At 41.7% G+C, this 22,534-nt stretch overlaps 1 protein-coding gene across 1 annotated transcript in view; it reads right to left on the reverse strand.

Moving 5' to 3' along the window:
* Window positions 1-14,895: 14,895 nt before the first annotated feature.
* Window positions 14,896-22,534, reverse strand: part of ANKRD55 (ankyrin repeat domain 55) — a 38,925-nt gene continuing 31,286 nt past the window's right edge. The window contains exons 9-11 of the mRNA XM_083576371.1: window positions 22,161-22,215; window positions 21,126-21,366; window positions 14,896-16,687 (exon numbers count right to left, since the gene is read on the reverse strand). Of these exons, the coding sequence (XP_083432497.1) occupies window positions 16,407-16,687; window positions 21,126-21,366; window positions 22,161-22,215 (577 nt within the window). The 3' untranslated portion in view covers window positions 14,896-16,406. The remainder of the gene's footprint in view (window positions 16,688-21,125; window positions 21,367-22,160; window positions 22,216-22,534) is intronic.

The raw sequence follows: 22,534 nt of genomic DNA on the forward strand, positions 1-22,534 counted from the left end.
CACTCTTCAACCCGTCCTCACCCTCAACCTATTTGGCTCAACTCCCTCGTTCCTCATCTGGAACTTTATTCTGGACAGAACAGCTGTTCCCCAGATTCATGGCTCTTAAGCCTGTCAACCATGTCCATCGCCTTCAATAGGTTCTTGCCATGGTTGCTGATGAGGCTGTATTGTTCTGCACACTTAACAGGGTGGAAACCACGATAGAAGTCAAGTTGGAAGGAGGGATGCTGGGGAAACTCAGTTTAGTTCACATGAAAAGGAGAGCCTACCAGACTTGTACTTTTTGAAACAATGCGTGAACTGAAATGCAGCCATCTTTTGAAGTTTTCAGCTCTCCAAATTTTGCAATGTAGTTCTTCAGCCAGGTAAAGTATGCGAAAATGCATATACCTGGGCTAAAGAGTGCATAAAAATGCATGTTTCAGTGAAAATAACATGCAGATTAGCAGCACTGCAATGCAATCTTAGGGACCCCACTTCAGATTTGAGTACGGTTTACGATTAGCCTTTTCTTCTCCTGAAGATATACCACAAGCCAGCAGGTACAGATTTTTCCTTGGGTTTTGCTGCTGAAATCGCTCATGAATGATTATAGCCTCTATCCTTAATATCAATAAGAATATTATGTTTTATCCTGGATTTCTCCCCCCTCCATATAAATTTAGACAGATCTTTTTACCATTCTTTAAGACTGCATACATCATTAAGCGTTGGGGTCATTTGAAACAGAAATAACATTTTTAGGAGAATATTCATTTTTATCACCCAGATTCTCCCCATTAGAGATACATTCTGCCCTATATATCTAGATGTTTTTAAATTTCTTCCCAAGTCTTCATATAATTATCCTTATAGATATTATGATTATTTGCCATCAACCACATTCCTAAATACTTCATTTTTTTCTCTATTTCCCAACTAGCAATTTCCCCTAATTTCTTCTTAACTTGATCATCCATGTTCTTGACTGACATATTGGTTTTATCTTTGTTTATTTTAAAGCCTGCCAGTTTTGCAAATTCGTTTATCTCCTTTAATAACTCTAATGCACTTTCTAAGGGTTGTTCCAAAGTTAAGACTGCGAATGCTTATTGTCTGCAAATGCTTTGGTTTTATAATTTTGCTTGCCCATTCTTATTCCTCTGGTTTTGTCATTGTTGCAAATAAAACTACAATTAAACACATCTAAAATATTTTAAAAGCATTAATAATATCAAAAAGCACTTGAAAATTAGGGCGTCCTTAGGGAATAAACAATCTTTTGGATACCTGGAGCACCTAACAGTTTGATCCTCCTCTGCAGGACTTTGGCTCCTGCTTGGTCCCAGTATTTAATCTACACAGGGAGCCCTGCCTGTTTGTTTCCAACCTGAGATCTGCCAGGCAAGGGAACGTCAAAGATTGATTTTGGCAACTCCCCTTTGGAATTCAAATGTGTGATGTCACTGAGCCACTCAGGCAGCAGTTGCCACTCAACACCGAAGCACGATGCCAAAAATAAAGCACCTCAATATGGGCAAGGGCAAGATGCCCCAGCAATCAAATGTGGCCTGTGCTTTGAAGAGGAAGGAAGCATGCAGCAACAAGCCCTCTTCCTATTTCAGTGTGAAGTGGCCTGGTAAAGATAGATGATGCTCACATAGCCATGCAGCTTCCTGACAAGTGGTTGATTTTGTTGAAAAACCAGAAGGGTTAAGGTAAAGACAGCTGCATGTTCTATAGCAGATGTTCAAGTGCAAACAACACAAGATTTGGTGACCATGATTGACACCCCTTCATTCTTATTCTTATTCTTTTTGTAAACCTCTTTGAGGTTTTTCTTTTTCTTTTCCAATCAAGCAGCATGTAAATTTTATGAAATACATTTTATGAAATAATAATAATGATGAATACATTAATTCCCTGCCCTTCACCGGCAAGTCCCAGGTCAGGTGCCTACCATTCCAAACCCAGAGTAAACAACAACAATAACAACAACACAGTTAAAACAAATCACAGTCACAGGACTAGGTATGGAAATGCGAACTAATTATATTGATAGTATGCAGAGTTCAGTGGGAGCATGGCAGGACACCATTATTCATTTAGTTTGGTTTTAAATGTAATGGTTTGAAAGCCATGGGCTTGCCGGAACCGAGGACAAAGTGGTGCAACTAGGAAAGCTCATACATTGGCTGACACCTTCACATCTGTTGTGACAAAAGTGATTCTCCACCGCTTTGTCTTTAGGTGAGCAACACGGTCTTTAAGTAAACATCCTTAGGCAGTGATGGAGGAGTAGGATCACACCTGCAAGTCGTGCCCCTTGCGTTTGCCGACAGATCCTCTTTGAATGAAGAAATTTTTCAACCTGCTGTTTATGGGGTAGGATGGAGACTTTCTCTCTTTAACCCCCCAATACCTTTTCTGTTATGTTGCTCTCTCATCATTCCAGGCTCCTGCCTAAGGTTGAGGAGGAGCCACCACTGCCTAAAGGGAAGAGCCTTCTTAGCTCAGTGGTAGAGCATCTGGTTTGCATGCAGAAGGTTCCAGGTTGAATCCCTGGCATCTTTTTCTTTTGGTTTTTTTTTTTTGTCTTTCTGTCTGGTTGGTGGTAAGTCACTTTGGGTTGCCCTGGGCAATATCAAGCGACTAACAAAACCTAGAGAGCCACTTCCAGGGTCCGTAGGCTCTCCCACAGTATGGACTGGAATCAACGCACCTTTATCTCTAAAGCAGCTTCCCTGTCCCCAATGCTCTCCAGAGATGATGCCTACAACTCTCAGAAGCCCCAGGGGTAAAGTGAGTTGTAGACCAAAACATATGAAGGGAACCAGCTTGGAGAGGAGAATGTTAGGGGAGAGAACCAGCTCACTGCTTCCTCCACACACAAATGGAGCAAGTCTCAGCTGCTTAGTCAATGCATATCACCATGTTAGGTGATTTGCTCTCTCTTCTGTTTAGCAGTTTGGCAGATCAGTAGATGCTGCTTCACACCCTGTAATGTGGTCGCGTTGCTAAATCTAACAGGAACTGGAGATGGTATTCCACAGCTGTCTCTCATTTTGCTCTATAAAAGTGGGGTAAGGGATCCTTGCCAGTACTTCTGCCCTGTACTCAACATCAAGATGTAGACTAGGGCAGTTCCGACAGCCAGAAAGGAATGTTTCATTGTCTCATGATTCATGATAAGCACACTTAGATGGCATGCCAATGTCCTTTTTAGGTGACAGTGGTTCATAGCAGTTTTATTTGATGGTATCCCACATGACCAGAAGGATTCACATGGCCATGAATCAGTGGTTCTCTATGAGTTGCTTTCCAAATAAATAATATTGGGTTTGATTGTGGCCAAGAGTGACTCAACAGAAGCATTGTGTCCTGAAATGATGCCCATATGCACAAAGCAATGCGCTCCCTCCCATATCTCACCCCCTATATCAGAATTTGGCCAACAAATTGAGCCTGGGGAGTTGGATTCTCTATACTCAATGCCATCCTTTAGTAGCTTAGCTGGAGAGTGAGATGCTAGCAGTACCCCAGCCAAACTAGAAGCAATATTCCTCCAATGCTTTTCAGCTGTCCAGCAGGTAGGTTGATTCAAAAGTTGTCCTCCCATTTTAACCTATGTCCTGGAAGATCTGGCTTTCCCTCTAATTCCCAGAAACTCATGCTTTCCTGGTTTAGGAAGACCAGAAGTAAGTGTCTCATCACCTTCCACTGCCCTCACAATTTCTGTGAAGTTACTACTAGCTTTGAATAATCTGGGCCTCTCCAGATGTCATTTCTAATGTGCATCAGTTATGATTTGTGCTCATGATGGTATTGGGGTGATTAAACACAATGCTGCTTTCAATGCTGTTTGTGCCCACAAATGTTTTGTGGATATACCTCTTCATTTCAAAACCATACCACCACAAATATTCCAAGTGGGGTTTTTTTGTGTGTCCAGCTTTTGTTGCGCTGTAGCAAAACAGTGTCCTGCCAGAGGGCACAAGCACGGTAATCTTGGGGAAGAATCCTAGCGCAACTAGCAAAGGAGAAAGATGTGTGGATGGTTCAGTATAAATGTACCACAAAAACACTTCATTGCATCAGCTCAAGAATGTAGAATACTACTCCCAAAAAACCAGTCAGGAGGGTCCCTCTGTTAGGTTAGGGTAGTGTTTCCTTACTCTGTGGGTCATGTTCTGCAAGTGGGTCACAAAGCCTGTGTGGTGGGCTTTATAAGTAAACCCAAAATAATTATTGCTTGTAATCCTTAACTGGTATGATAAGTACCTCTTCCAACTTTGGCTTTATCGGCAAATTCCAATGCTGACACTTGTAGCCGAATGTTGGAAAGGTTTGAGCATTTCACCCCTATAAACCAAACTGTGAATAACTTTGAAAGTACTATACAGTGGTACCTCAGTTTTTGAACATCTCTGTTGATGGACATTTCGGTTTACGATTGCCATAAACCTGGAAGTAAATGCTTTGGTTTTCGAACACGCCCCAGAAGTCGAACATGCCACGCGGCTTCCACTGACTGCAAGATCCTGAGGCCTAGCTGTTGGCTGTTGAGTTTTCAGGTTTCACATGTTTCAGAACTTGAATGGTCTTCTGGAATGGATTACGTTTGAAAATCGAGGTACCAAAGTAAATATTTCAGCCCGTTCCACATTAATAGGGGCATTAAGTAAATGTTTGCTTGGATCCCTTAAGTAATAGGATCTGCAAACTTGCAGTCAAAATGTAGGAACCTGCAACTGCTGATGACCTAAAGTCCAATATTCAAGTGACAATAAATCAATTGGCCACCGACGAAGGAGTCAACTCCTAAGGGCCAAGGTTTCTTCGGGGCCACCCCATAAAATATTTGAGGTGTCCCCCCCCAAAAAAATTGAATGGGCATGAATGGACGTGTGTGTTTGAACTGGTGAGAAGGGATCTCGAAGAAGGCATTCCACATACCACACCTATGTGTGCATACAAAGCCACAAATATATGTAATGTAGGTGTCAACATGTCATTATATCTGAGTAGTGGGTGAGAAGTCTTCATCTAAGAGCAAACAAATCTGTTTAGACTGATAACTCTTCAGCCTTCTCTTGGATTCTACATGTTTGTTGCCAGTTCCAGTTGCATATTCAGGGAATCATGCTTTAATTATCAGCACCCTCCTTTTCACAAAAGAATCGGAGGAAGTAGCTTCTGTAAACTATCCGCTGACTTCTGTTTCACCCAAGATCTCCCACCCATTTTCTACACGAAGCTTAAGAAGTTTACTTTTTACCTTTCTCTTGGTAACCCTTTGGCCGCTTACCTGGGAGCAAGTCCTGCCAAACTCAGCAAAACTTAACTTTTGAGCAAACATATATGTTTGGGCTGCATCTATAGGTTCATTCTTGTGGACGCCCGATGAAGCTGAATGTTGGAAGATTCAGGGCAGATTAAAGAAAGTACTTCTTCGTGCAGAACATAGTTTAAACTATGGAACTTGCTCCCACAGGAGGCAGTGATGGCCGCCAACTTGGATGCTTTTAAAGAAGGTTTTGACAAATGTTATGTACTGAGTGAATAGGATCCAAAATGCAGCAGTCTGATTGGTCCTAAAACAATAGGATTCAGAATGCAGCAGTCTGATTGGTCCTAGAACAATGCAGCAGTATGATTGGTCTGCAGGAGCCACCCAATCTGGCTCCAGATGGAAGTGAATCCACAACCTGATTGGCCTACAGGAGAATTCCGAAATTAGCCAATCACATGCAGCCCATTGTGTAAATAATGTATATAAAGCAGATACTTTGAGGGGACATTCACTCCTCCTCACCACTATGAGCTGAATAAAGAGCATGAAATCCACTCTCGACTCAGAGTATATTTCAACAAATTAATGGAATATAAAGCTATCAACAGCTACTAGCCATGCTGGCTATGTTCAGCCTCTGCTTCTGGAGGCAGTAATGCTCCTGAATACTAGTTGCTGGAAACTGCCTCCATTAATGTTATGAAAGTACCATGGGGTTGAGACCCCTGCCCTGGCTTTCCCAAGTAGCATCTGTTTCTCCCCTTAACATGACTGCCAAGACCAAATTAATTAAACTTACCAGGAAAAAGCTGTGCCGTTGAGAGAACAGCACTTGAAACATTTCAGAGAAAGGAGCATTTCAGGATATGACAATGGTTTCTAGGAAGGTCATTCTTTATTTTCACTGACCGATAGCAGAGGGATTATGTTCCCCAAAAGATCTTCACATCTGTCCTCCCATATGCTTTTTTGGCTCACCCGTCAAACTCCGCTATATTTTTTTTACAAACATTTCTCAGCAGAGCAGATTATAGAGGATGGGATTCTTGGCAACAAAGCCATCACATTTCCAAAGAAATGCATCTCTGCTGTAAATAAGGAACACAATAGACTATGGGAAACCACACAGCAGTCTTTGTTGGTTCACCACAACTCTGCCCTTTAGCATTTTGGTTCTTTGGGCAAACTGGATTCTGGAGATTATGGGACTGGCAGCCTCTCCTTAACCAAGAGATCCCAAATATGTTTTCAAGGCCAGAGTTAGAATGTAATGTAATAGAAATGTGCCCTAGTCTGTGCTGAGTGAAAATGTTTCTCTGTGAAAAGGGATTTGGCCATAGCTCTGTGCAGGGCTTTTTTTTCTCAGCCGGAACTTGCTGAAACTCAGTTCCAGCACCTCTCTAGTGGGTGCCATTGCCATTATAGAAGAACAAGGGAGGTGTTCGTGGAGAGTTCTGGCCAGGGGTATAGGATGCCCTGGATGTCATCTATGAGTGGGGTGACAAAAAGGCACACAGCAGGGGGCTCGCCTTGCCAACCCTGTGTGTGATGAATGACCCCGCCGCGCAGCTTGCCCCGCCCCCACGGTGCACAGCATGGTCGCCACTCTGGGCTCCCATGCAGCTAACGCCGCCACTGGTTCTGGCACCTCTTTTTCACTGGCTCTGTGGTGCATACGCTTTGCATGCAGAAGATCCCAAGTTCACTGCAGGGTGGCCAGGTATGCATTGCCAAAAAAGAGGACACAAGTCACAAAAAAGACAAAACAGGATACATATGCAATGTGCTAATTTATTTGCATAGAAAGAATTACTATAATTTAAATAGAAACACATCAAATCTCATAATGGGGAAGGTTGTGACCAGGTGACCTTTGTGACTGTTGGCTAGGTGTTCTCTGTCAACGGGCAACTTCAAAGCCCCTGCTCTTCACTCTTAGGGTGTTTTTATCTTGCAGCCACCCTTAGATGGGCAGCCTTTCAAATAGATGACTTTCCTCTGAAAAGCAGGAAAGATGGCCACCCTGGTTCACTTCCTGGCATCTTCAGTTAATGGATCTCAGCTAGAAGGGCTTTTGAAAGGTCTCTTACAGAGATCTTTGAGAGTGGCTCCAGGGTGGAACTGGGCTAGATGGATCACTGGTCTGACACAGGGTCTCTCCAGTTGTCTTTTTTATTGTGCATTAATTTATCCATACTCCCAGCAGCTGCAGCCAAGATAACAAATGTTCAGAGGTTATGGGAGTCCAGCAACAACTGGAAGTTAGAGGGTCCTCCTCCCTGGTCTACAGCCAGTAGGAATGTCCCTTGGGTTGCATCCAGGGTGGTACTGCTGATGATATACAAGGTGGTACACAAAATCAGTGGCTAAAATCCGTGCAGTTTTGAAAGCCTCCATCTTTATTCAAAACAGCATCCACTTATATCTGAACACAGATGATCTCAGGAACTGCCCATTCGAATCGACTGCTTGGTGTTACCAGTCAATTCCTGGTAGAGCCAGAATGTAGCAGGATCAGTTTGAGACATTTAACTGCCTTAAGTAAATGAGAGTATTTATTTATTAAACTTGCATACTGCCCTTCCTCTGAATATCACAGGGTGGTTCACAACAGAAGAATACAAAATGAGAACACAAAATAGTACTGCAACTACGGCTGCTACTACTAATGAAAAAAACTGATCACAGGGTCTGGGGTGGCTAACATGGGAAGAGGCGGTTCATGAGCTGTTGGGGTCCTGAGTTGTTTAAGGCTTTATAGGTCAAAACCAGCACTTTGAATTGGGGCAGTGCAATCGGGCCAGGATTATGCTTTCACCTCCATTCCTTGTGCGGAAGCTGATTGGACTGCAGCTTGATCTCATTCCAGCTTCTCTGCTGAGACAGCAGCAATAGTAGGCGACCAAGGCAGGTCACAGTGTGGCACATACAGCTTGGTCTTCCAATACCTGTCTGCATCTCACTCACTACTCCACCTGGTGCCTGCTCCTTTCCTACACAAGCAAGAACAAACTCACATTGCCTGCTGGAGTGCTTTGGCTGGTTTACTGTCTGCCTGCTCAGGCAGAATAACTGTGGTTGGGTCAGGGGGGCAGAGACCCGCAACCCCCATCTACCTAATGGCCAAACCAAATGTGGATTATGTAAATCGTAATAGGCTATGGAATAACAAAGCATTAGATCAAATATGAACCTAAATTTGTCAAAGTGCAAGGCTGCTTGATCAACATATTTTACACTCAGTTTCCAATTTTTGTATAGAAAAATGATGACCGATGTGTAACACTTGTTTGTCCATTTCATTTTTGCTCTGCAATTGTGAGTTTTTAAAAAAGGGAAAAGAAAGTAATCTCAGAGAGTTCACCCAACTGAAAAGTTCAAAGAACAAAAACAGGAAAAGGGTGAACATTCCCTCTTTTTTTTGTTTTCAAGGTCAAGGTCAAGTTGTATTATTGTGAAATTGACAAAAGAAGAAGAAAATGGACTGCAGCCCATCCCATGCCTTTTCCTGTAACTCAGAACCTTGATTCTTATAAGAAGTGGGTGAATATTTTAGGGGATTTCATAGAACTGGTACGATTCGAACCAATGTATTCAAATTACAAAAAAAAGGCAATACATCAGGAAGAACTTCTGATGGTAAGAGCTGTTCAACAGTGGAATAGACTTTCTCGGAAGGTGGTGGACTCTCCTTCCTTGGAGGTTTTTAAGGAGAAGTTGGGTGGCCACCTGTCATAGATACTTTAGTTGATTCTTGCATTGCAGGGGGGTTGGACTAGATGACCCTCAGGGTCCCTTCCAACTCTACTATTCTATGATTCTATGAATAGCTAACTGAAGGCTTCTTGTCTACAGAAAGTGATATCTCTGAATAGATGTTAAACCTTTGCTTTGTATGAAGCAACCAGAATATGAAGTTGTACTTCAGCAATTATAGACCACATTTTTTTTATTTTTTTTTTTTTATAGTATTTTTTATTGCGTTTCTTTCCAAATTTTGTACATTGCAAGCAAATGAGGAGTTTACAAGAAACCATTTTTTTTTTTTTTTTTTATAACAAAACAATAAAAATCAAAACAAAAATAATCCCAACTTGGACTTCCCCACCCCTTCCGATTCTGCGTTCTTTATATTAACCTTGTCAGCAATTTATTACCTTATGTCCTACCTTATTGTAACTTTTGCATGTTATGTATCTAAATTCAATATATTATATCACAATTTTTATACCTTTAAAATAAACGTAACATGTTCAATTCATATTATCTCCTTTTCTCTTTTATCACTTGATTTACTATTTACTTAATCATGATTGCTAAAGCGTATCATTTCCAAATCATGCACAATCTTAAGATTCATACAGTTTATAATACTTTTGCAAGTAGTCTTTAAACTTTTTCCAGTCCGCCTCAATTGTTTCTACATCCAAATCTCGGATTCTGCCGGTCAGTTCAGCTATCTCCATATAGTCCATCAACTGCGTCTGCCATTCCTCCAGCGTGGGTAAATCTTGTGTCTTCCAGTTCTTTGCAATGAGTATTCTTGCTGCTGTACTAGCATACATAAACAAAGCTCTGTCCTTCTTTAACACTTTCTGGTCCACCATGCCCAACAGGAAGGCCTCTGGTTTCTTGGGAAAGGTATACCTAAATACCTTTTTCAACTCATTATAAATCATTTCCCAGAAAGCCTTAACCTTTGGGCATGTCCACCAGAGGTGAAAGAAAGTCCCCTCTGCTTCCTTACACTTCCAACATTTATTGTCAGACAGGTGATGTATCTTAGCTAACTTGACTGGGGTCATGTACCACCGGTATATCATTTTCATAATGTTTTCCTTCAAGGCAGTACTTGCCGTGAATTTCATTCCGGTGTTCCATAACCTTTCCCAGTCTTCAAACATAATGTTGTGTCCAACATCCTGTGCCCATTTAATCATAGCAGATTTAACTGTCTCATCCTGTAAATTCCACATAAGCAGCAAGTTATACATTCTAGATAACAGCTTTGTCTTTGGTTCTAACAATTCTGTCTCTAGTTTCGACTTTTCCACCTGGAAACCAACTTTTTTATCCATTTTGAAAACCTCTTGAATTTGAGCATAATGTAGCCAATCTCGCACCTTATTTTTTAGTTTATCCTGGCTCTGCAACTTCCAATTGTCTCCAATTTTTTCAGTTAGTTCCCAATATTTCGGCCAGTAGGCCTCCATATTGGGTCTTTTTCGGGCCTTGGCCTCCACTGGTGATAACCACCTCGGAGTTTTACTCTCTAGTAAGTCTTTATATTTCATCCAGACTGCAAAAATTGCTTTTCTGACAATGTGGCTTTTAAACAATTTATGTGCTTTAACCTTGTCGTACCATAAGTATGCGTGCCAACCAAAAGCATTATTAAAACCTTCCAGATCTAGGACATCAGTGTTTTCCAACAAGAACCAATCTTTCAACCAGCAGAAGGCTGCAGCTTCATAGTACAACCTCAGGTCCGGCAGGGCAAACCCCCCTCTTTCTTTTAAATCTGTTAATATTTTGAACTTTATTCGGGGCTTTTTGCCCTGCCAGATAAATCTAGATATATCCTTCTGCCATTTTCCAAAGCAATCCACTCTGTCCACGATCTGTAAGGTTTGAAACAAAAATAACATTTTCGGCAACACATTCATTTTTATAGCTGCGATTCTTCCCAACAAGGAAAGTTTCAATCTTGACCAAATTTCTAAATCCTTTTTAACTTCCAACCAACATTTCTCATAATTATCCTTAAATAAATTCAAATTCTTGGAGGACAAATAGATCCCAAGGTATTTCACTTTTTTAACCACATTCAGCTCTGTTTCTCTCTGAAACCCCTCTATTTCTGTAATTGTTAAATTTTTGGTCAGAACCTTAGTTTTTTGTTTATTCAACCTAAATCCCGCCACCCGACCAAATTCAGATATAAGTTCAAGAACTTTTTTTGTACTGGATTCTGGCTCCTGCAGTGTCAAAACTAGGTCATCTGCAAAAGCTTTCAGTTTATATTGTTTCACTCCGACCTCTATCCCTTGTACCAACCGGTCCTCTCTGATCATATTCAGTAGCACCTCCAGGACAGACCACATTTTTTTTAAAGCACAATAATTATCACCATATTGGAAAAGTATAAGGTGTTGCTTTGTGAGAGAAGCACATGGGAGCAAACATACATTCTTCCTATTTATTAGGCAATGAAGAATTTAGTTTAAAAGAAGCCCAAAGAGAAACAAAGGTCATAAAATGAAGATTAAAATAAAATATATCTCACATCTTTGACATGTTGTGATCTTGGAGCTGGTTTTGGGAGGACTCTATTTTAAATTTGTAAACCAAAACTCCTGTTGAGTGGTTTCTCTTGTGTATCCCATATGTGAATTAAGTCTACATTGAAGATGTGGAGGAGAAAGAAACAGGCACAAATGATGAAAGAGAAGACAAACAAGCAGGAACATCTAGGTGCAAATGTTAAGCAAGTTTCCTTCACTACTGCTGCTGCACCAATCAGTTGAAAGAACCTCAGGGGTGAGGCTGCTTTGCCCTGCCTGGCATGACTGATACTGTTTGCAGATCAACACAGTCTCAGGCTTTAAAAACAAAACACAACAAAAGCATTCCACCCACGAGTGCCTTTATCCAATAGCTGCTTCTAACCTTTGGCAAGGTACATGTACAAACGGTTCCTGAACTGAATACACAAATCCAAGAACATAACTGAGGCAATAACTAATTTCAGAGAACTTAACAGTTCTGCTTAGATACAAGAAATAGCTCTAGTGTTTGTAGACTGCTGTGGTTTTGCCTCTCATCTGACCCTTGTTGTGGACTCTGTTTGCTTGGGCTCTGACTTTGGACTGGATTCTGCTTTAGTTGCTGCTGGCAAGTCTCTGTTTTCTCAGGAGCCCAGTAAGAACAGGATAGTTCCTGCCACAATGAACTCACTGCAGGCTCAAGTAAACCCTCTTGGGGCCGGTGACCAACCCCCACCTATGCTACCAAGATGTAAGTGGCCTGGGAAGAGGGACTGATGGCTAAACCACACTGGGAATTGTAGCTCTGTGAATTGGAGCGTCCCAACAACTGTCAGCAAGTTTCTGGGATTCTTTGTAGGAAGCCATGGCTGTTTAGAGTGGCATTATACTGCTCTTAATGTACAGGGTGGATGGGAACAGAGTTTCATTATTTAACACAGGGTTCTTCAGCTCCAAAGTAGGACTGAGAATGCATAATTTTCAGAGCAGAAGTAGAAGTTGGAAGGAAGGCACTCAATGCTTCCCTTATGGGGAACATACAGCACTTCAGATGTTGATGGATTACAACTCCAATCATCCCTGACCATTGTCCGTGCTGAGGGTGATGGAAGTTGGGGTCCAAGAATGTCTGGAGGGTCTTAGGTTGCTCATCCCTGTCTTATGTACTGCCTTCTACCTTCAATTTCTCCCTCATCTGCTTCTCTTTTCTCCAGCCCAGAACTGTGTTTCCATCAAAACCATTCATTTGGAACTAAACTAGGAGAACAGCTGTTGAGAGTTGGGGCTACAGAAGGCAATTGGTGGTGAGGTGATGGAGAAGCTTAACTGCTCTCCCCACACTGCAGTCTTTGAAGACATGCAGCAAAGCTGATGGTATAATTTCCACCCACATTCTCAGGTTTCCGTGACTGTTTTCTGCTCATCTTGTGGCCCCTGCTGATGTACTTGATTGCAGTAGGTTGTTCCTCACTGATGAACTTTGTACTCAAGGATGGGGGAAGGTATGGTAATTGTGATGGAGCTCCGATTCAGCGATGATTGGTCCTTGTCTCAGAAATATTCTGGGAAACATAATTACAATTTTTGCAATAAAAAAAGAGGAAACACATTCCTACAAAATTACAAGGAAGGCATTTCTTGGCAACAAATTAGCAGTAGTGTTAATCAGGACCAGCTGGTTTGTTGGCTTCCATTAAAAAAAACACCATATAAAAAGGTTGTTATTGCTTAAGGACCACAATCACTTCCAATAAAATGAAATGGACACACCCTTCTAAATGAAAAGATTCAGACTGTAATGCAGTTGTCTTGTTCACTTACCAAAATGATGGCATTGCCCTACATTGGTTAAAGAAGTCATGAACATTTCTGGCATGGTGCTTTTGGAGAATAAAAGACAGATCATTGCCTGAAGGTTTCCGAGTATACTATTTTGCTTGGAATCAGCTTGCAAAATCTCACTATGATTTTCTAAAATTGTAGGAAAACAAAATGTCACAAAGTAAATTAATACAACAGCACTCTCCCCGCTTGTGGTCACCTACAATACTACACAGATATTCCCTCCAACATTTCTCCAACGAAAATAGGGGTGTCCCATTCCATGGTGATTTTTACTATTTATACCCCACACATCTTACTGGGTTGCCCCAGCCACTCTGGGCAGCTTCTAACATATATAAAAACACAATAAAACATTAAACATTTAGAAAAACCTTCCCTATACAGGATTGCCTTCATACACCTTGGGGGGGGTGTCCGCATAATTCCATACCCTCCAACATTTCTCCAATGCCTAAGGAAAATTGGGACATTCTGGGATCAAATCAGAAAACGGGATGGCTTCTCTAAATCAGGGATGTCCCTGGAAAATAGGGACACTTGGAGGGTCTGCACAGATATCTTAGCTAGTAGCAGACATTGATAGCCTTCTCAAGAGGCCATCTGCAAGTGCCTATTGTAAGCTTAAAATTCAACAGGGCTTGGGGTGTCAGGTCAGTCACCCAAGCGCAGACCCTCAGATTTTGGGAGAATAGCCAGGGAGGGACTAGGGACTAGATTTAGGGAGAAGAGTCTGGGAGAGATTTTAGAAATTTCCCTATGAATTTAGTAGGTAGGTACATACCTAGGCTAGATACAATGAAGATGGAAAGGGATTTATGAATAACTATGACCTTTGTGAGATGGAGGAATAGGATCTGAACTTCCAGAGAAGGAGTAACCTGAGAAGAAGCAGATCCCTCTGAGCAGGAAGTGGGATGGTGGTGGAAGGGATTTTATCTGCCCATAGGTTTGTGTGACCTCCTTTAGATAAGAGTATGAAAATCTGTATAGTTATGCCTTATTCTTCTAGCCACACTTACCGGCAAATGAACAATATTATTTGTTTATTTCTAAAAGGAAAGCAGGAAGGAAGGAAAATGAATGGTGACTTTGTGCCCTACATAACAGAGGACAGTGCTCTATTTGAAGAACTGACTGGTCCAAGTCCAGTTTAAAGATAAAGAACTGCAGGAAGGGAAAGTAGAGCCCTGAGGATGCTCACCAACAAATAGCACACAAAATCACCAGGCCACAGCCTTTCAAACTTTGGTGAATGTGTTGTATATCATGACATATCTTTACGCACCAGGCCAAAACATTCTCCTCCTCCCAGACCTTTGCCTATTTAAGCAATCTATGTGTGTGTGTGGGGGGGGGTTTATTGTTTTCGTTTGTTATTGTGGTTTGCATATTTTTGTGTTTTTATATTGTAAACTGCCCTGTGATCTTCAGCTGAAGGGTGGCATTGAAATTTAATAAATAACAATAACAACTATGATAATAAGAATAATAATAATTCCACACATGCCCTTGTAGCAAAAAGCCCTAGACAGCGATACTTTATTTGTCATGGTGGTGCTGGCAAAACTGAGTAACTGTGAACAGAGCAATATAGCAGTGCTGCTGCAATGGCTTGAAAAAGCACCACAAATAAGTTTAAACGGATTGTGTGGAGAAATCCCCAAGCGCGTTTGCTGAATGCAGATATGTACATTTGCAAATATATACATTATATATATTTCTTTTGCAATCATCAACTATACAACTGAAAAGGCAATGCTCTTCATTGGTCTGCCCTTTTCTGCACTATATTTAGCACAGAGATCACAGGGACCAACAGTTCCTAACACAGGAAATGCATATTTCCTGACAATCCAACATCAAGAAATTTATAAAGTATGAGTTTTATTTATAGTTCATAGATCTTCTACAGTCATAGTCAACATTTTTTCTACTGTTGGTTTATATTTTGTTTCGATATATTAAAAACCTTTGCCAATTAAAAAGGAAAAAGAAAAGAAAATCCTAGCCAACACTCAGGGTACAAACTGCTGGAGGTTAAGAGTGCTTAAATCCTACTAGTCAATGCAACCTTCAAAATGGTCTTAGAGATGGTTGAACTGGGTCAGCCATTTGGCCTGGTTTGCACAGGATAACAAGCCTGTTTGCCTTAAACCATTCTTTAATCATGAATGTGCTTGCTTCCTGCCATGCTGTTCCCCTTGCCATTCCTCTCCTGCTTATATCACCCCCCCCCCCGCACGGCACCCAAATAAGCCATAGTATGGCTTTCATCATCTGAACCTGGATCGTGATTTTCTTGGTTCAAACAAACCATGAGCCACAAAACAGAAAAATACAAAGAAGGAATAGAAGCAGGGCAGGGGTGTTCTTAATTAAACCATGGTTGAAGACAACCTGTAGCCTATCATGATGAATGAACAAGACCATTGTGTGGGGATAGTTCTGAAAGGCACTTACCTGGGTGCATGCTTTATATAAGGGACATCCTGTTTAAAAGGTTCTTAGCCTGTGTGGTGACTAAGTTTGGAGCATTTGCACATGAACATGCCTGCCATCTGGGCCACAGAATACTGGCACATAAATGCTGCATATGTATGTCTTACAACTCAGTTAAATGTAATGCCTGGTGTTTGGAGTACCTGCACAGGTAGATCCTTTTGAGTGGCCTTCTGAAGGTGGCACCGTATGCAAATCAGACCTCAAAGAGATGTACATGTGCTAAATATTAAGTACATTTGACTAGGCACTGGAAACAGGCACTCTTGCTTGGCTCCTAAATAACAAAGTTAAGAAAAACTGTGTTTTCATTGTCTCCCTTCTGTTTCCACAGCACATTTGCTAGCACTTTCCCAATATATTATTAAGTTAAATAAATGCCCCCAATAGATTGCTGCGATAAGTGCTGCTTGAATTTTAAAACAGTCTGTTTGCTAACTCCCTCATTGACAATGGATTGGAAAGCAATGTGTACAAATGTTCTATATCTGCCAGTTGTTGGACGGCTCCGGATTCTTCAGCTAATTGTCGCTGTTTGGTTTGCAGTGTGATTGGTTAAGTGTTTCCGCGAGGCTGGGTTCCTTCTGGCTTAGAATGGCAGGCAGGACTCTGCTTGTCTGGAGAGGCTCTGCTGACAGCACTGGTAAGAAAGAGTACAGCAAATTACTCCGAGAGAGTCCTGCTTTTGGGGATTTTTTGGTAAGTGCTGGTGGGAGAACAGAGGCGCCAGTCCGTAAGGCGTTTAAAGACAATGACTTCGTCTCCTTGACACCCTGAGAAGCTTGGCTGGGTGGTAGCTGGGCTGGAAGAAAGCAAAGAGAGAGAACAAACCAAGAGATAATGCAGCTTGTCAGATGTATATTTTTTAGTGCACTCTAGTGGGTTATGCTGCAGGCAATATGTATGTATGACTTGCTCATAACTGCTTTAAGATGCACCATCGTAATACTGGCATTCTGCTGCTCTGTCTAACTGTTGTACTATGCACACTTAACATGTCAACTGTTCTTGCTTTCCATGGGCAGACTGGGTACTTGCCTCTTGCAAACCACTAAGGCAACCTCACCCCTAATTATGCATATATGCTAATTAGGTCTGAACTGGTTGTACTCCAGACCCTGGAGTTGTACTGGACAGCTTGATGAAGATGTCAGCCCAGTATGTGGCTTTTGAATTGAGATCATGGTATGTGGAGGGGTAGGCATGTCTGACATCCCCTTATAATTCTCTTATCTGTAGTCTCACCTAGAATGTCACAACACGAACTATAGTTGAACATAGACAAAACTGAATTCATCCCTGTTCTGTGGTGGCTCCCTGTTTGTGGAATGCTCTCCCTAGGGAGCCTTCATTACATATCTTCTCCTGGAGCCTTCATTACATATCTTTTAAAGGTAAAGGGTGAAGGGACCCCTGACCATTAGGTCCAGTCGTGGCCGACTCTGGGGTTGTGGCACTCATCTCGCTCTATAGGCTGAGGGAGCCAGCGTTTGTCTACAGAAAGCTTCTGGGTCATGTGGCCAGCATGACTAAACCACTTCTAGCGAACCAGAGCAGCGCATGGAAATGCCGTTTATCCACTTGCACTTTGACGTGCTTTTGAACTGCTAGGTTGGCAGGAACAGGGACTGAGCAACAGGAGCTCACCCCGTCATGGGGATTTGAACCACCGACCTTCTGATCGGCAAGTCCTAGGCTCTGTGGTTTAACCCACAGTGGCACCCGCGTCCCTGTAGGCACCAGGCAAAAGCATTTCTCTATAGCCAGGCCTTTGACTGATTGAACAATCTATGGCCTTTTAAATGTGCTTGTGAGAGTGGGGGGGAGGGGTATTGGTTTGCTTTAGTTTGTTTGTTTTGTCATGTATTTTGTGTTTGTATTTTGTAAATGGATGTTGTGAACTGCCTGTGATTTTTGGATGATACAAATTTAAATACAAATTTAATAAATAACATAAACTTAAAACCTTATTTCCTTAAACTTCTTCTAATATCCAATTATGTTTTACAAGTACTCCTTTTGCTGCTGCTGCTGTTCAGTTCTGATGTTTTAGTTTATGCTAATCTACCTTTTCATCTATACATTAACTGTTTTGCAATGGATATGCTTTTTTAAAAAAACAAAAAAACCAATATTACAAATATTTGGCCAGCTTTATTTTGATATAGCTAAGAATAGAGATCAAATTATTCTTGCTTCTAAGGCTCTTCATTTTCTCCAACCAAATGCACAGCAGCTAATAATGAACACTTTATTTGCTGAGTGTGGCAATTACTGAGAGATTACGTGACTTCTGCCTATCGTTACATAAGCAAGTTTCCTTTGCCGGGGAGTAAAAGGCATTTGAGTTTGGTTTATTTTCTGCTTCTTTGCAAAACAAGTCCCTCCACTCACACCAGAAGTCAGAGCCAAATTAGACATGACACTAATAATTGCATGCAATTAACTGTATGTAAATAGTTGCAACAGGGAAAGTCTGAGGAGCTTCAGGAAAATGGCAAGTGGAGAAGGAAAGTAAAGGAAAGTTTAATTCTCTCTGTCTCTGTTACTCTCCTTATAACATTAGAACCAAAATGTTCATTCTGAAGCAGCTATCCACATTTCAAGGGATACTGCCTTTGGTGCTAAAGGTACTAAATATCCCAAAAGCAAAGAGCAGCTTTGGAGGGGAAATATATTTATTTGTGTTCAAGGCCTTCCTCCAAAGCAGGGGTGCACAGGTTTTCATACAAAGAATGATATGTGGAAATATCATTTCCTGAAACATTTAGACATCATTATTCTCTTTTTATGCCAATTCTACTTGTTATAAACACTGAATAACATACTTCTCTTTTGCAGTTCTATTTTTAAGTGGTTCCTCTTTACTTTTTACACCTAATCTTCTTTGTTTTTCTTTAATTTTTACCATTAAAAAGTTCAGGTTTTAAAGTTTTCTCCAAAGCTATACAGCTTTCCACCCTTTTTCTTTTCGATTTTTTAAAAAACCACCATGTCTTTTTGTGGAGTTCACTTCTTGTTATAATATACATTTAAACCTGAATTTAACTTAATTCAAATTCTCTCTGTCTTGGCAGGAACCCGTTCTCCATAGTAGGAAAAGGCTAGAAACTTTATCTTGATATGCCTTTACTAATCAACATCGTGCTTAATTTAAAAGGTTCTCAGCTCCTCTAATCAACTAATCAAAATGCAAGTCACACATTGGCTCTTATTGGGATGTGGTTTCAGACTGACTGTTTTTATATTATATTGCTCTGACAGCTAGTATTGCCTATTTTTTTTCCAGATCACAGTATAGTTACCCATTATAGCTTCAAAATGTGATTCCTGTTTGTACAACAGAATAATTATTAACTTGGGAAACGTTTTTTTAAAAAATACCAGAAAAGCCATGCAAACATTGTGCTCCAAATAGAGTGCTTCTGCTAGCTAGGCAACTGATATTTTGCCTCACCACTTGCTACTGTAAACCACTGAAGCAACATGCTGACTACTGGGGGAAATTGAGTTTGTGGTAAACTACTGGAGAAATCACTTCGTTTGCAGGAGTTTTAAGTGATTCAGACAAAAACACCAACGTTTGTTTTGAACATTTTCCACCCAGCCTTTCAACATTACAAGGTCTATACTGTACTACAATATAGTATAGCCTGCTATTCCTACACTGCAACAGGAATTTATTGGTGCACAGTACTGGGTCTGATAGTAAGAAATATAGAATAGGATAAGCAATGGTCACAACCTAACGCAGTTCTGGGAAAACTTTGGCCCTCCAGCTGTTGCTGAAATACAGCTCCCATCGTGATGGAAAAGTTTGTTTTTGCTGGGCAGGTTGGTTCACCGAGTGTTTTCTTTTTCCCTGCCTGCAAATGGCTAATGAACGGCAGCTTATGACTGGCCGGGGTTCGAGGCGGGGGAGTTGAAAAGGAGAGGATTTGGAGAAACAGTTTTTGGCTGGGATAGAGGTTGGGAGAATAGGTTGGGAGATAGGGAGTGAGAGGAGAGAGAGTTGATTCTGGGTACTGTAGAAACATCCACACTGAGGAATATATCAAAGATAGAGAAAGGAGTCTCTGAGCTTAGTATGAAGGACAGTGTGTGGTGTCCTGTGAGAGTAATAGGCCAGGAATTAACTGGGAGGCTAAGACTGAGCCAGAAGAAGTAGAAGCTGTGAGGATACAGTCTACTTAGGACTCATTCCAGTGAGGAGGGGCTAGATTCTTCTACAAAAAGAGAAGACTCCCAAACCAGTTAAGAGGGGTGTGGTGATCCCTTGGGTCTGTTACTTGGAGTACCTCAGGAGTAGGGTTGTAAAAGGGGTGGGTAACTGACAGGAAGTACGACCTTGTTTAAGAACCAAAGTATTAAGAGGCAACAACTGTGCAATAACTGAGGAAGAACTGAAGTGAAATAACAATATAATCTGAAGTATCCTATGTTTTAAGGGACGCAGGTGGCGCTGCGGGTTAAACCACTGAGCCTAGGACTTGCCGATCAGAAGGTCGGCGGTTCAAATCCCTGCGATGGGGTGAGCTCCCGTTGCTCGGTCCCTGCTCCTGCCAACCTAGCAGTTCGAAAGCACGTCAAAGTGCAAGTAGATAAATAGGTACCGCTCTGGCGGGAAGCTAAATGGCATTTCCATGCGCTGCTCTGGTTCACCAGAAGCGGCTTAGTCATGCTGGCCACATGACCTGAAAGCTGTATGCTGGCTCCCTCGGCCAATAAAGCGAGATGAGTGCCGCAACCCCAGATTCGGTCACGACTGGACCTAATGGTCAGGGTTCCTAATCCTATGTTTTACCCACATTGTGTCATAAACTTCCTTTGTTTAATAAAATCTTTCTTGTTTATTTGATCAAATCCTGCCTGAGACTCCAAATTATTAAGTTTTCCCTCACACAAGTCCCTCACAAGATAATCTGGGGTAGTTTGTAGGAATTGGTGTTCTGTGAGGTGGATGCACTATATTTAAGTGAGGGCGGGCCCAGCGGCACCAGGGGAAAAAAGTGCTGTTGCGCCGTCACACCATCAGCCCCAGCAAGCGTGGCCAATAGTCAGGGATGATGGGAGTCATAGTGCAGCAACATCTGGAAGGCCAAAGCTTCCCCACACCTGACCTTAAGCTTTGCAGAATATTTTTTAGATGATCTGGATTAAGCATTTTTGGGGGGTGGGGGATGAGGAAGTGGCCAGTAAACCATCATTTTTTACAGATTACACGTAGATAATACTCTTACCTTTCTGAACACAGTGGTTTAGTATGGGAGCCAAGTTGTTCCGAATGGGGGTTAGTTCTTTTACTTTGGGTCGTTCTAGAATTGCTTGTTGAAAGCTTTTCCCTGAAATGGGAGGAAAATACAGACACACAAATTGTGTTTGTTTTGAAAAGACACTGAGCCTAACAAGGGTGGGATATGGGGGGGGGAGGGCAGGGGGAAAGGAGGGCCCAGATTGATTCTGTAAGCCCCTTTCCTTTCTCTCACCTCCCAAGTGATCAACAAAGCAGTATTATCCTACATGCAGATAGTGCTGCTGTCTCCCTACCTCAGAGCAGGCATGGTTTATCTTGGGGAAAGGGCATAAGAGGAAAGAGTTATAAGAGAAAATAAGAAGAGACCTGCGGGATCAGGTTAAAGACCCATCCAGTCTAGCATCCTGTTCTCATAGTGGCCAATCAGAGGCATATGGCAAGCAGGACATGAGAACAGCAATATTCTGCCCAACTGTGATTCACAGCAATTGACATTCAGAGGCATAATTCTTCTTAAAGTGGCATCAGGGCACAGCCATCATGGCTAGTAAACACATCCTAGACCCGCTAGCTAGCATAATAAAAATCACAGGCAATTGCTCACATTACATCTAGTTTGGCCTTAAATTTCAGGAACTCTATAAGAGCTTTGCAGTAACAGCAAAAATATGGGCTTTTTAACCCATGATGAACATGTACCCCAACCGCACTTTAGGTTTTGTGATACCTTGTAAGATCTGCACCATGAACAACAGTCCAGTGCTCACCAGTTGTGATACTAAAAATGTACCAGGATGGCCAATTTTTGCTATAGAATGTGAGCCAAGGAACTAGTTCTCAGTAGAGATCTCACCAGTGTAAGCCTACAGCTTTCATGAGTTTCCATTCCAATTTTTGAAAGTATCAATTGAAATATAACAGATTGTGCATGCTTGAGCCATGATATTCATTGAAAGCAATCCAAGAGAAATTGCCTGTGCCAGTGGTAAAACTGTGTAACACACAATCCCACAGCACTAACCACAGACACTGTCATTGGAATAAATGCCAGTTCTAAATCCAGTAAGTGCTCATTTCTAAAACACAAACCAGAAGCCATTCCAGATGCCTTGCAGATACACACAACCATTTGCTATTATTTTGTGGTTGTGTTTTATGATATACAGTGGTACCTTCGTACTTGAACGGCTTGGCTCCTGAACAAATCGGCTCCTGAATGCCACAAACCCGGACGTAAGTGTTCTGGTCTGTGAACACTTTCAGAAGCCAAACATCCAGCGCGGCTTGAGTGCAGGAAACACCTGCAGCTAATCGGAAGCCATGCCTTGGTTTTCGAACGGTTTCAGGAGTTGAATGGACTCTCGGAATGGATTAAGTTCAACAACCAAGGTACCG

This window comes from Podarcis filfolensis (assembly GCF_964270895.1).
Source record: "Podarcis filfolensis genome assembly, chromosome: 11".
Classification (NCBI taxonomy): Eukaryota; Metazoa; Chordata; class Lepidosauria; order Squamata; family Lacertidae; genus Podarcis; species Podarcis filfolensis.